This window comes from Lipotes vexillifer, unplaced genomic scaffold (assembly GCF_000442215.2).
Source record: "Lipotes vexillifer unplaced genomic scaffold, Lipotes_vexillifer_v1.1 scaffold248, whole genome shotgun sequence".
Taxonomy (NCBI): Eukaryota; Metazoa; Chordata; class Mammalia; order Artiodactyla; family Lipotidae; genus Lipotes; species Lipotes vexillifer.
Window position 1 is genome coordinate 2,589,448 of NW_006777568.1, and position 14,979 is coordinate 2,604,426.

The window sequence follows — 14,979 nt, forward strand, 5'->3', positions numbered from 1 at the left end:
ATGAGAGAGTGTTCCAGGGGCACCCAGGGCACAACCCCAGGAAGACAGGAACACCGGACCCCGGGGGTGCCCCTGGAGTCACCCCAATTCTTCCTCCACAGGGCTCAGTCTCCACCCACATATACAAAAGCATTTCCAGATTACAGAAAAGAATCGTTATGATGAAGAGCATGATTACAGAGTAACGGAAAATCCACTGCAAGTAACGCCAATTTACAAGGAAATATTTTATTCCCTAATTTATACATGTTATAATCCAAACCTAAAAGAGATATACCTTAAAAAGGAAAATCTGCACATAACATGTGCTAAAACTCTGAGACATAAACTAGACAATTTTACTGGATGGAAACATACAAAGGCAGCAACTATTCTCCTGTGATTCACCCAAAACCACAGACCGCATCCTTTACTGTGATGCAGCCACAGAAACCAACACAAGCCCAGTGCTCTGGTCTTGCTTTGCTGCCTGATGGAGGCAGACGCGTCCCTGTACTTGATCCATTCCCAGGCTATGCAGACAGAACTAAAATCACCCAAGGAAGACCAATGTGCCTAGTCTGATTGCCAGCGAAGACTCCAACTGGATTTTCTGTTCTGTGATTAGGAAAGCTATTTTTTTGAAATGCGATCCACCAAACTCAGTGACACGGTAACATGTACTAGAAATGAAAGAAATTAAATGGGACCTACAAATGCATCTTCTGCCCACGAAACCATATTTAAGAATAATGATGGTGAGGGGGAGAGTGGCAAACTCTGGAAGAAATCAGCATAATATGAAAACGCTCCAGTGTTGCTTTAGCAATAAGCTTTTGCTAAATTATCGCTAAAACTCTGAGAAAAAGAACAGATACCATTCCTTGTCTCGACAATCTGAACAGGACAGACATCTACAATACTTTAGAGTAGACATAAAACAGCGAAGTCAGAGGGCCTCAATTCCTTTTTAAGGCCCTTCATAAAATTTTATTAATGGCATCTTAAATGTAAATACGTAGAAAGAAACTGCCAGAAGAATGAGGACTTAGAAGAACATATACATCCTTTGCTAGAAGTAAGCAACGAGAAAACTAGAACCAAATGTTGGTTTGTTACTCTTCAACTCTGACACTTACTTATAGAATCGTGGAAATGAGTACCTTTAACCTACTAGACTGTAAATAAATGCATCCCAACTGCTTGCTGTATCGTACAACATGGCTAGTTTCAAAAGGCAGGTGGGAAAGAACCACATGGATTTCCGGGCTTGAGAGCGAATGACTTTCCCGGGAAAGATGCTCTCAGCCACAATGAAACCCACAAGCGTGTGTCACCGAGCACTTACGATGAGTTCGGAATCCCGTCCCATGGAAATGACGGTTCGGTTCACTGTCCGGAGAAGCTTCTCCATGATAATCTGGACATGCCTCTGAGTTGGTCCCTGCAGGAGGACACACCAGTGTAAATATACCACCACCTAAGACAGTCATTAACATGCCCGTCCCGCGGCTGTCACTGAATTCATTTATCCTGTAAAGAGTAAATCAATTACAACCCTTAACAAGATGAAAAATGGCCCTTGTCAGAGGCAAAAGCCTTCACAAAGAAAACTCATTATAGTCCATTAATGATAATGTGTTATATAATCAGAGTAATTTAACTGAAGCAAACCTTAAAAATAAAAGCAACTCTGTTTAAACAATATAATGTTTATGATCCCTGATTAGCTCACCAGTGAGTTTTCTAAAGACACTTGGCCATTCGTAAATGGAAGGCTGACAGATAACCACCATAGATGGCTCTGTATGTCAGATCCCAATAATGTGGCAACGATCACATGGACTCGAATGTTTAAATATCATGTTAGCACACACTACTTACAACTCAGAGTGCCAGAGGACCTTCTATCAGTAAGAATTTGCTCCTGTGTTTCGTGTGTGATGTGGGACTGCCGATTCTTCTTTGTGAACCTTGAACATGTTTAAGTGGGCTTTTCTAGATGCTTCCGCACAGGCCAGGCAGGCACTACCTCCTCTGTGAGGCTTGGCCACACAACCTCTTTACTCCCAACCTTTCATCGGATGAGAAAAGGAAAAGGCCTGGCATGGGACCCCTGGAGGCTGGCCTTTGGGTTAAGGCTTCCAACACCTTTCAAAGGCAAAGCCCGGCAAGAGCGGATGCAGCCACCATCCCAAGGAATTACTTTACCTCATTTCCTTCTTCAAAGGCAACACCCAGTCTCTGGGAGAATGAGCAGGTGCAGCAAGAAGTGGGCAGGACAGGCGCGTGCGTGCACGCACGTGTGTGTGTGTGTGTGTGAGTGTGTGTGAGTGTGAGTGTGTGTGGACTGGGGAGGTGGCAGGAGGGCACGTGGGGGAGAGCTAAGAGCAAGTCCTGCCGACTTAAAATCCTGGCCCATCTGGCCACTGCTAGAGGCAGACGAGACAGACATGGCCCTGTACACCTGTCCAGACACACCTGGAGAACCAATGACTTTACATGTGTGTGCACACGTGTGCCCAAATGAATGTGGTGGGTACAATGGGGTCGGGGAAGCATAGGGTCAGATGTTTCCATATGTGCTTGCACCAGCTTTTGGAAGGTCAGTGGAGTAAGCATACAATTGAGAAATGCAAAAGGAAATACCATTAAAAAAAAAAAAAAACAGCCAAGAAAGCACAGGAGAAAACTGCCTCTGGGGGGAGGAACCCAGGAAAAGGGGCAGAGAACTGCTCTTCTCAAAACTCTCAGATGCACTTAAAACAACCAACAACAACTATGTGCGTGTATAAAATAATAACATTAAATATTATCTATTTATTAAATATAAAATAATAATTGAAAGAAAGTAGGCAATTAGCCTCCTGCTGTTTATTTCTAATTTTTAATATCAAAGCCTTTGACCTTAAATATCAAATCTAAGTCTTGGGAGTCACTTAGCTGAGAAGTCACAAGAAACAAACATAAAACAGTATCTTCAGTGCTGAAAAGCACACGTGGTAATATAATCATCATGCTTTACACATAAATAAAAAATAATTTGAGGATGCAACTCTAGAGAGAGAAAAAGAAAGGGTAACCCTTAAAATTCAGGCCATACTTTTTTTTTTTTTTCTTTTTTTGCTGTACGCGGGCCTCTCACTGTTGTGGCCTCTCCCGTTGCGGAGCACAGGCTCCGGACGCGCAGGCTCAGCGGCCATGGCTCACGGGCCCAGCCGCTCCGCGGCACGTGGGACGTGGGATCCTCCCAGACCGGGGCACGAACCCGTGTCCCCTGCATCGGCAGGCAGACTCCCAACCACTGCACCACCAGGGAAGCCCCAGGCCATACTTTTTTAACTGAATCAAATATTAACTTGGTCCTGGGAGGCTTGGGCCCCTGGGGATCGCAGGCCCACACTTGCTGCAGGGTCCACAGAGGTAGCCCCGCCATTACTCACCACGTCCTTCCTGTATAGAACCTCTAGGATGTTGCTGAGCAGCTGGCAGCAGGCCTCCAGATCTTCCTGTCTCTCCAGATGGTACTTGAGCTGATCCGTCATCATGGGAAGCAGGATCTCTCTGCAGTCTGCAGGGGACACCGGGTTGCCAGTCAGCAGGAGACCCACCAAGATGCAACTCTGTTTGCTAGAAGCTTGTTTTCCTAGCTTGTGACACTGCATGTTACATTTACATACTCTGCAATGTGAAACTGACATCTGGAGGGGGTCAGACTACTTGACTGGGAGGAAATCACTTGTTTTCTTATAAAATAATTCACTCACGTGTGCACGCATATGTGTGTGTGTCACCATGTAAATATACAACGACAATTCACAAACAAACATATAAATACATATTCACATATATCCAACAGTATGTACATAGATACAAATGCAAACAAGCATGCTGGGGTTTTAACTAATTTTCTGTGCTGAACTGTAAATTTACTGATTAGCAACTTTAGAAGAAATACTTGTTACAACAAAAATGATTTGAATTGCAGCTCTTCTTGTTATTTCCTAGGAAGACCAGAGCATGGTTCCTTCCTGCTCCCATATACCTCCCAAAGTTTCCTGAGCTTGGCCGGTTCATAGCTTACTAAACTCCCCACTTAATGTTTACCCACTCAGGGACAACTTTCTGCTGGGCTCACATCTGCAGAGGGACAGTCTGCAGGGGGCTGAGAGCTCATGCTCTGGAGTGAGGTTGTCTGGGTTTAAATTCCGTTGGCTTCCTTGCAAGGTTATCTCGGGCAGAGCTAGTTACCTCTCTGAGCCTCGGTTTCCTCATTGCTAACATGGGCACAGTGGCACTAGCTACTCACAGGTTTGAGGTACAATGTACTCCTGCAAGGTGAGGCAAGAAGGCCTGGGCCTGGCACAGGTGAGATGCTCAGGACAGGGTACTTGCTCTTATGATGTGATACAGATACTGGTGAAGAGCCCCAGCCCCTCTCTGGTCTCCCAGACCCCTGGGCTGATGAGGGAGGGGGTGGCGGGGAGCAGGTATTGACCTTGGAGGTGAAAGTTAGGGAGGTAATACATTCACCTGCTGGGAAGAGGAATCAGAATTTCCCACAAAGGGTGGGCCATCCAGGAAAAGGAACCCTATTCACAAAGTCAAGTAGACAGGAGCAGATGACATATTCACAGAGCCACAGGCACAGTTCAGAAGGGTGGGGAGAGGAGAAGCAGAATAAAAGACCAGACGGGCAGTTGGATTTCATCCTGAACATGATGGATGAGACAGAAAGAGGTGGAGAACTGGAAGGTGCTGACAGGGCAGGGATATGATCAGATCAAAAGGCCAGAGACAGCAGCTGTGATGGCGCCAGGTAGGGCAGTGGAGATGGGAGGCTCATTACTAGACAGGTTAGCTACTGCAATAGTCCAGGCAAGAAACAGTAAAGGCCTGACCTCCTGCTACAGTGGCAAGTTTGAAAGAAGAGGCCTTGAACAAAAGCAAACTGGAGGCAGGCTGAACACAGTGGCGGGTGATGAAGTGGAGAGGAGGGGGGGGGGGCTAAAAGAGAGTCCAACACAGCACCCAGCGTTTTCGTGACAAGTTCATCCAAGGCACCATGCGATGCCATCCAAGGAGAGGAAACTGGGGACAGAAGGGTGTTTAAGGGCAGAGAAAAGGACCAGGTTCTGGACACGCTGAATTTGAGTTGCTGCTGGACATCCAAGTGGCCTCATCTAGTAGGCACATGGAGAGAGGGTTCTAGACCTTAGAGATTTCCAGCCTTACAGACTGAAGAAGCAGCTGCCCTAGACCATAATAGATGCCAAGTGTGTGAATAAGACCATCAAAGAGGAATGTGTAGAATGAGAAGGTAAAACTGTGAACAGCAGTCAGGATGTTGGTCTTAGAACAGAAGATGGAGCGAGGAAAGATGTGGGCTGATGCAGAGATGAATGACATCACCCAAACCAAGGGAGGGCAGGTGGCCAACGTGGCCAAATATGGTGGCAAGAACGGGTAGAAAAGCACAGCCCTCGGATGTGACAATAAAAAGCACACCGAGGAGAATTCCCTGGCGGTCCAGTGGTTAAGAGTCCACGCTGCCGATGCAGGGGCGCGGGTTCGATCTCTGGTCAGGGAACTAACTATTCCACATGCCGCGCGGTGCAGCCCAAATATCGAAAAAAAATAAAATTAAAGAAGAAATAAATAAAAGCAGATGGAGTCCTTCTCAAGGCAGCTTCCTGGAGTGGGATGAGAAGACAAAAACAGGAGCACAGACACGGCTCCGGAAAGCACGGCTGTGAAATAAAGGCACACTGGGGTCTAAGGATCGAAGATCACTTGGGTTTTCATTTGTTTTTTAGATAGGACAATAGAAAGAATGTTCAGAAAAATCAAAGAAAAATAATGAACCAGACACAAATAAGATTCGAGATGAAATGCAATTACTAATTGTCTCTTCCTCTTGGGAAATCCTGTTTAACACCAGCACCATCCATCCCCCAACGTGAACTGTCTGCTGACAACACCAGTTCTGTATGGTGAAACCAGCCCAGCCACTGTAGGTCCCTTTAAAATGCAGTGCACGAGAGAAAAGACAGCAGAGCTCGGGAACATTAAATATCCTGCGCTTGTTTTTAGAATTTTACACGTTAGGACTTCCAATGTTAATGATACCAAAAGGCAAGTTTTGCATTAATGTTTCCTAAGTTTTCTGAATATAAGGAAAAAATAAGCATGCAACATTGGAATGGCTCCTGAAAGTATGCAGAGACTTGCTTAGAAGACTTTCCCAAAAAGTACACGGTAAAGAAAGCATGGGGATGGAGGCGCGAGGCAGCTCAGGGGGAGGTGCAGAAACCGCACATGCCCTTCCGCTCCTCTGCCCTCCGGGGGACCGCGTGTAGGAAGCTCACGCTAAGGCTTTTTCAAGCTCCATTTTGATTTAATCCCTAGAAAAGGAACTGATAGCAACTCCATTTTTCCAGATTGAGTTTTGTCCCATGAATATATGAGTATATGCATTTACTTGTTGATGTCACCATTACAGTAACCAATACATAGGCAGGGGTAACGCAGACATGCTGAAGTGCTGCATATCCTCCGGGCAGGGGCCAGCCGCGCTTGGATGACTATGATGTCGCCAAAGGTAAGGGAGTGAGAGCTCAGCACAAGGAGGCGGCACTGTCCCATGGGGACCAGGCAGTCTCTCCACATTGGTGCTCCTGGATGTCACGGGCCGTCACACAATTCCCTTATCTTCCCACCCAACCCTTCCTGTGACGCCAAGGGTGAACACAGGACCCCATGGAGAGCATCTCCCTGAATGCCACGGCCCCTTGAACTTGTGATGGAAGTGCTCCCAAGCCGAGATGGGCTGCCAGCGTGGAGGGGAGGGGCGAGCCCAGGCATCAGAGAGCCGCCCAAGGACAAAGCCAGTCCAAGGCACGTGCCACAGGAAAATGACCACGTGCAGTGAGTCCAGCCTGAAAATACAGTTGCCCAAAATGCTGACCCACTGCATACACGAACTCTACAAGCATCCCAAATCCAATGTCTTTGCTACACAATCCTGACGTTCCCAAGTTACATCTGCCCCAGTAGCTCTGTTGACCTTCCACACCACAGCACAACATCCACAGTAGGGTCTACACTCCCAGCTCCCAGAACCCAAGGGGCAGGAGAGGTTCCTTGGCAAAGCTGTCTGAGTGCAGCCCCGCCTGCGTTCAGCCTCAAGGTCCCAGGAAGGACATCTCCAGGATGAGTCCTCTTTCCCTCCCACATCACCCAGTGTGACCTCAATGGGGAGTGAGCCTGCGGCCACCCCTGTCCACGTGGTCATGCCTATCACTGCCACCACTGTTCTGGGGATGTCTAGTTTCCAAGACATGTCAGTGGGAGAAGTAAGAGCCACGAAGAGCTGAGCAGGTAACAGACCCTGACCACATGACCAAGGAAAACATGACAACGGAGGCTTAGCAAGGCCACGTCTGAAACAAGCCTGGGAGGGACCCAACAGCGGTAGAAGGCCAAGTGGGCTTGCTAGGCCAGCGCGGGAGCAGGCGTGTGTCCACGAACAGCCCTAGAGGATCAGGTTACACAGCTCTGGACTCAGAGATTGCAGAAATGGCTCTTTAGGCTCTGGCAACCCAGATGCTCTGGCCGAAGTCCATCCCATACGGCCTCATTTATCTGTCACGCCGGACAGGCAGGTGTGGACTTCACCGTTCTCAGAAGTGATTGAGTGTGTTGGTGTCATCTGTCAGAATTATTCCAGGGTGAGGGAAGTGATGGCCGCCCTGTCCATCTTCCCCGGGGAGAGATGCTACCAGCCATCCTTGGCTGCCTGGTGGGAACGCCCACCCTCCACCCAGCCCAGGGGTCTGTGATAGCTCTGTGCATTTGTTATCCAGCTTCTTCGGAGGCTTTGGACACCAAACTTTTGGACACTTTGCTACCATTTTGTCACGTTTAGAGACATTTCATTCTCCTAGCCCCTGAGAACATAAAAATCCCATTTGTTATCATCCTTCAGATGAATAGTATTTACACGTGGGATGTTTTCAACATCCATAGGACAACTGTAGCTCTAACTCCATAACCCACCCCCATCTCTGGCTGGTCAAGATAAAGGCGAGTCATGGGGATAAGCCTACTTTGTCGAGAGGATGAAACAAGACAACACGAGCAGGACTTTGTGAGGGTCCAACATTCCTGTGTGGAGGACCACACCTCCGGCCCCAGGACAGGGCCCCAGGACAGAGCCCCATCCCCTGACCACACGCCCATCACAGGATCAGATCACCAGGCAGGAGCAGCCTCTTGCCTGGGCTTTTCTTACAGGCACAGTGACCACCCCAGGCATCTCATGCAGGCCTCCAAAGACAGAGGGTCACAGGGCAGCAGCACCTTCAGAAACACGTCCCAGGTCCCCACAGGAAGAATGGCAACGCCCCAGAGTCCTGCAGCGGCCGCAGGGACCAAAGCTGGAAGCAGCCCAAGCTGACACACCCACCTTCTTGGTGAGCCGTGATCAGCAGGCCCCAGCTCAGTCCCCCGACGGACCTGGGGACAGGCAGGCCTCAGGTGCCAGCTCTGGGACTGCTGGAAATTACGACTAGCTCTGTGACCTGTTTCTCCATCCTGGGACGCAGTCTCCGTGAGAGCAGAGGTCTTGTTCTCATCCATGGGAGTAGCCCTCACACATACACTAAGACCTGACAGTAGAAGTGTGTGTGTCCATGCGTGCACACGTGTGTGCAGTGACTTCAAGCACGTGTGCAACCGTGTGTGTGTGCACGCATGCATGTGCTCGCGTGGAGAAGCGCGCTCTTCTCAGCAGGACAGCTGCTGCACAGGACTTTTGTCCATAGGACTTTTTGTCCTTTTTCATGCGTAAACCTAGCACTTTGCTCCTATCAGTCGAGGAAGGACCTGCAGCCGAGGGCCGCCCCGTCGCATCCTAGGAAGACACCAGAGGGACAAAGGCATCACAGCAAGATCGCTCCTGCCTTTCTGGTGACTCAGTTTCACTGGATAGTGTCCATGCCGATCCGGACAGCAGTGTTCAGGCGCACGGGCACACGTGTATGTGAGTGTGTGTGCGCTTGCACCCGCACACGAGCGGTGGTCTGGGGTCACTGTGATTACAGCTGCAGGGTTATCACAGGAGAGTCTGCAGTGAGAAGCAGGTCCACCTCCTGGTGCCGTCCCAGCCACTCAGCAGCCCCCAACCAAAGCAAAACAAACCTCACTTTACAAAGGACGTCCCCTACTCTGCATTTCAGCTCCTTCCAGTTTTTTTTTCAAGAAGTGGTGGGACACAAGTTTGGAATAACACTAAAGATCCTGAAATTTTATTGTAAGTCAAGACAAAAATTAAGAGCACAGAGGAAGCTACTACCCCCCCACACTCTCACACACACCACACTCACACACACACCACACACCCTCACACACACCCATACCACACACTCACACCACACACACACACCACACATACACACACTCACGCCTGCAATGAGCTGTTTTAAAGCATCCAAGGAAGAGGAATCTCCTGTCATATTCTGAGTGTCCCAACTCAGTGTCCTGAATACCCTTCTCCATGAACAGAATGTCATTTCTCTAGCATGATTTGTGCCAATTGTCCCATTTGGTTCAAAACAGATGGCCCAGGAAGATGACAATCCCCTCACTCGAGGAAAAAAAAGAGAAAAGAAAAAAAAAGAAAGAAAGAAAAACAATCAACCAAACAAACCCTTATATTTTAAAAAGAAAACACATTTCAAATAAACTACCCAAAGATAAACACATGGAAAACAGCTGCAACAAATACCTGACTGGAAGTCCAGGAACCTGGGTCTATTCGATTTTGTTTGTTGGCTTTTTAATTGGAGTAGAGCTGATTTACAATGATGTGTTAGTTTCAGGTATACAGCACAGTGATTCAGTTATACACATATCTAACCTTTTTCAGATTGCTTTCCATTATAGGTTATCACAAGATATTGCTTATCACAAGGTCCTTGTTGTTTACCTATTTTATATATAGTAGTGTGCTTTTGTTAATCCCAAGACTCACAGACATAGAAAACAAACTTATGGTTGCCAAAGGGGAGGGAGAGGGGAGGAACAAATTGGGAGTTTGGGACTAACAGTCTATTTGATTTTGGAACAGCCTTTTGGCCTCACTGAAGTTCAGTTTACCCATGCACACAAGAAATCATAAAATCCACCTTGCTCACTCCTTGCCTTGAATCTCAGGCGAGTGACTGAAATTCTCTAATCCTTAATTGTCCTTTGCAAAATAGGCCTGATATTGTTAACCCCTCGGGTTTACTGTGAGAATTAGATGATATAATGTGTGTGTCTGGCAAGTAGTAAGCATTCAATAAATAGCAGCTGTCAATAACAGTAACAGAAATAATATTATTATGCAAAGTCAGCCTTTTCAACAAAGTACACACAGAAAACTAATGCCTTAGAGTTTGCTATCCAGTAGGGTAGCCAGTGAACCCCTGAAATGTAGCTAGTAGCTGAGAAGTAGAATTTTCCATTTCAGTTAATTTTATGCAATATTTTAACTTAAATGGAAAAAAAAGACATCTGATTCAGTTATTGTTAACAACTGTTTGGAGCAACGGGAACAACTTGGGTATGTAAGTCTACTTTTCAATGGTAAATTATATTAAATGTTAAGAATACAGATCAAGCATCTGTGATGAAAATATAGCATCCCAACTGAGATGTGCTATAAATGTAAAAACCACACTGGATTTTAGAGACTTCATATGAATAAAGTAAAACATGCCATTTGTCATATTTAGATCAAAGTCATGTTGACATATTTCGGATAAAATATATTAATAAAATTAATTGCACCAACTGCTTTGTACTTTTTCTTCTTACTGTGGACTGTATAAAATTATAAATTACAAACTTATCTGGCATTCTAACTCGGTTGGACGGTGCAGTCTCGGAGTATGCTAGGAAGCAGATGTTAAAGACCTCTTGTGCGATTTCTCATTTTAATAAACAAGTGTTCATCTTTGGAAGGAGAATCAAGGCCACAGCTTCCTCCTGTCAGATCCCCTTCACACGTACAGGACGGCAGGCCTCATCAGTGCCTGGTAGTCTGAGTCAAGGCATAGGCCTGACCCCACAAGGAAGCGAAAACCAGCCAGCACAGTTGTCCTGGTTTTCGCTGCCGTGCACAGAAGGGAATGCTGACAGCCCAGTCCAGACAGCCAGGAAGGAGCAGGCAGCCCGTGGGCCCAGACTCCACGCAAATCAGCCGTGGGGATCACAGGTCCTGCAACACACCAGCCAGCCTTCCACACCCCCTTTCCCAGTGTGATCCACTATGATTACAGACAGTGATGATTTCACATCTGTTCATCCTCAGCTGTGCAGGCTGAAGCCATTATGATTAATGCTCTGGTAATGGGCCCAGAGTAAAAAATATTAATCTTTATAAAAGGTATTCAACAGGCATCATCAGCTTATAAATGTCCAAGCAGGATATCCGTCTATAACTCCATTACAGCTCTACATCAAAGCAAGGTGCAAATACAAGAATCAATCTGTCCATTTAAAACTTTCATTTTATGAACACTAAATAATGTGCTTCTTAATTTTTAGTTTGGTCACATTAAACAAATGATCCATAAAGTGCATTTAATAACCTTGAGCCTGTTACACAGAACTGAGATCCATATGAACATTTTTAATGAGAATTAAACAGTAAGAGCAATACAAATGGGGGATGCTTGCTATTCATCTTATACAGTCATCTTATTTTTCAACAATCTAAAAACTCTGTACCCACATGATTCGATTTGTTCAAATAATTCTCTCCTTCCATACAAATCTTTAAACACCAGAAATAAAGAAAACAGAGCCAGCAATGGAAGGGATCACAGGAGCAATCTACTCATGTCCAAATTTTACAGATGTGGGAGCCAGGAGCCAGAATATAGGGACCAGGCAGCAGCTGAGCCAGAGTTAGATGCCTGGTCCTAAAGCCAGAGCTCCTTTGACCCATGCATGTGCACGTGTGTGTAAACACGTATGATTCAGGTATCTTTACAGGTCTAATGCAGATTCAACTTTTCCAAGAATTACTTTAATTCACTTTAAGTAAGCTGTGATCATTAGCAGTACCAGGAGGATAAATTCACATCAAGTAACCCTAAGTATGTCAGTTTTCCTTTCTGAACTTCAGTTTCTTTGTCTGTAAAATGGAGTAAATACAACTGCCCTGCACTGTGTTTCGATTCCTATCTACGGGTAGTACCTCTGTAAGTATTCTGGTAAGAAGATTCCCAGTACCACCTGGCTGGGTGCTGAAATGATCAGAAATAAGATAATCTGCCTGTCAGCTCTGAGGTACCTGATGTCACAAAATTTTAATTGAGAGAGTGACAGAGCAATTAAAAGTATCTTGAAAACTGGAAGTGAACATGGCAAGATACAGATTGCAGAACGATAGGAAAAAGAAGCTGGTCAAAGACACATCTTCTGGATGAAGCCACCGGCCTCGTAAAAAGCGTGTCATCTTTTGAAAGAAGGGAGTGGGGCAGCAGATGTTTTGTGTTGTAGTTTGGAGAAGTATAATCATAGAGGTTAACCAGCCACTAGTATCATAATAATAAATACTTTGTCAGAAGAAAGAAACGGAAGAAGAACCAATGGAGAAAAGTCTAAAATGAGTCCCATAGAAAAGCAGAGGAAAATATTAGAAAGACTCAAACAAAATGCCAGGGAACACAGTGTGGAAAGTACTAGTCAGACCAGGAATCTATCCTCTGGATGGAAATGCATTTAGGGAGGTGGCTTGGTACATTTGAGAGGAATTCGATAGGTCTGCCTATCCTTGGGCAGAATCTTACCACGTGGAGGATGAGAAAACAAAGAGAGAAAAACAGAGCTGGGGATTTGTGTGCATGCTTTTTACCCAAGCGCGTGAAGCTAACCAAGAACACAGGTTTTGGCCAGTGTGGCCCAGCACACACTCCTCTACTGCTTGCCCCCAATTTCAGCTCTACAGTTTAAAAAACAACGTCAAAACCAGATGGTCTGTCCACTCCATCTTGAGGGAAGGACTGTGCCCTCAGGGAAGGGTTTACGCAACAGAAAAAAGTAGGGTCTAGAAGGAGAACACAGGAGACTGCAGGCTGGCCTGGGGCTCCTCCAACTGTCCCAGGCAAGTTTCTGTAGGCAACACGGTGCACATACAGAGCTAAGCTTGGGGCCGGGAAGGAACCATGAACTGGGGAGACTCAGAGACCTGCCATCCCAGTGCCAATGTGAGCATGACTGGGTATGGGACAACCAAGGCGGCCTCTTCTAAGACTGCTCTTCATGTCCCCAATATCAAGCAACGGGGACAGGAGTCCACTAAGAGGTGGGTGCAGAACAGAGAGCCAACAGACTATGGTAAAGGTTAGACCAACTACACCCTGGGGAACTTAGCACTGCCAATTTGATCACACAAAAAGAGAAGAGAAAAGGCTATGAAAACTCCAAAAGCACATGAACACAATGCTACATGGTTTATTTATGTTTAATCTATGTATGTGTTTACTTATTCACATACTTGTACTTTATCGTGTTCCATATGGCACTTGAAGTGAATTCAGTTTTCAGAATGCATAACTCTTATGGTGGATGTGAAATAGCTTATGAAAAGAGTAGGGGATGGATTTGTAAGAAGACAACTCCCTAATCAGCACCACGGTGGTGGACAGCTCCCTGCCTGGGATTTTGCTTGCAGACTAGGACCTGCTACTTAACTCCTGGGTCGTTATCTGTAAATTAAGAAAACTACTCTTTGCCAATTATGCATTTTTAAACTGATGGCTCTGAAGCCATTCTCAGAGGAATCAAACTTGCTAACCAACAGTCCTGAGCACATGGTAGGTACTCAACAAACTACAATGGAATTGGAATGGATATAATTAAGAAACTGAAATTCAGTTCACCCTCCTAGATTCATTAAGCCATTTCTAAAAAGGCTGCACTGTTTTAACAAATGATCTTTTCAAACACACATATAATGAAAGCTACAGAGTGATATACAGAATGAGGGATGAAGAAAGGTACAGTACTTTACAGATAAAGATTAAAATTTTCTCAGGGCATGAAAAAAAAGAGGAGAAAATTGTATTCATATTCCATCATTACTTAAAGAATTAAGTAACTTTGGGGTTCACAGCTGGTAACGTTCATTAGAAGTCTTCAGCACAACTATCTAATTAAAGTATTCCAGAATGCTATACGAGTGGTACATTAAGTAATTATGGCATATGACGGTCCCAACCGCAATTTTTCTTTCTGTGAAAAACATCCATCAAGTTAACAAAAACTAAGACAGAGTACTTCTGGGTTTAAGAACCCTTTCAATAAGAGAAATACCTCTCCATTCTCCACAGTGGAGAAGCTCAGGAGATTTTATTTTGATTTATTCATGGATCCAAAGCATTAAGAAGGTATATTTTACTATAGGTCTGTATTAAACACACAGCTTTCCTTTCTATGATTTAAAGCATAACAAATTGATTAACAGGGTAATTTTTTTAGAGATATAAAATCTTGGATCGAATCACAGTGAAAACAGTCTAGAAATCTGACTTTGCTAATTCCTACTAGCTAGCCCCAATAGGCATCTGGGCCTTTGCCCTCAGATTTTAGAGAGCTGCTATAACTAATGTTTCCACCATTAAAAAGGAGAATTTTACTCTGCTTGACAACTGGAAGAATCATTCACCCTGAAAATAAGAATGAGGAAAATTATTTGAGCTCTCCAGGCCTACATTTTTAAGGAGCTCTGTATTGTTCAAAAATGGAACACAGGGCTTCCCTGGTGGTGCAGTGGTTGAGAGTCCGCCTGCCGATGCAGGGGACACGGGTTCATGCCCCGGTCCGGGAAGATCCCACACACCGCGGAGCGGCTGGGCCCGTGAGCCATGGCCGCTTGGCCTGCGCGTCCAGAGCCTGTGCTCCGCAACGGGAGAGGCCACAACAGTGAGAGGCCTGCGTACTGCAAAA

At 45.7% G+C, this 14,979-nt stretch overlaps 1 protein-coding gene across 1 annotated transcript in view; it reads right to left on the reverse strand.

Annotated features, from left to right (window-relative positions):
- The window catches only part of DOCK1 (dedicator of cytokinesis 1), a 475,984-nt gene that overhangs the window by 324,612 nt on the left and 136,393 nt on the right, over positions 1-14,979 (reverse strand). Inside the window, exons 26-27 of the mRNA XM_007451187.1 lie at positions 3,423-3,550; positions 1,328-1,423 (exon numbers count right to left, since the gene is read on the reverse strand). Coding sequence (XP_007451249.1) covers positions 1,328-1,423; positions 3,423-3,550 — 224 coding nt within the window. The remainder of the gene's footprint in view (positions 1-1,327; positions 1,424-3,422; positions 3,551-14,979) is intronic.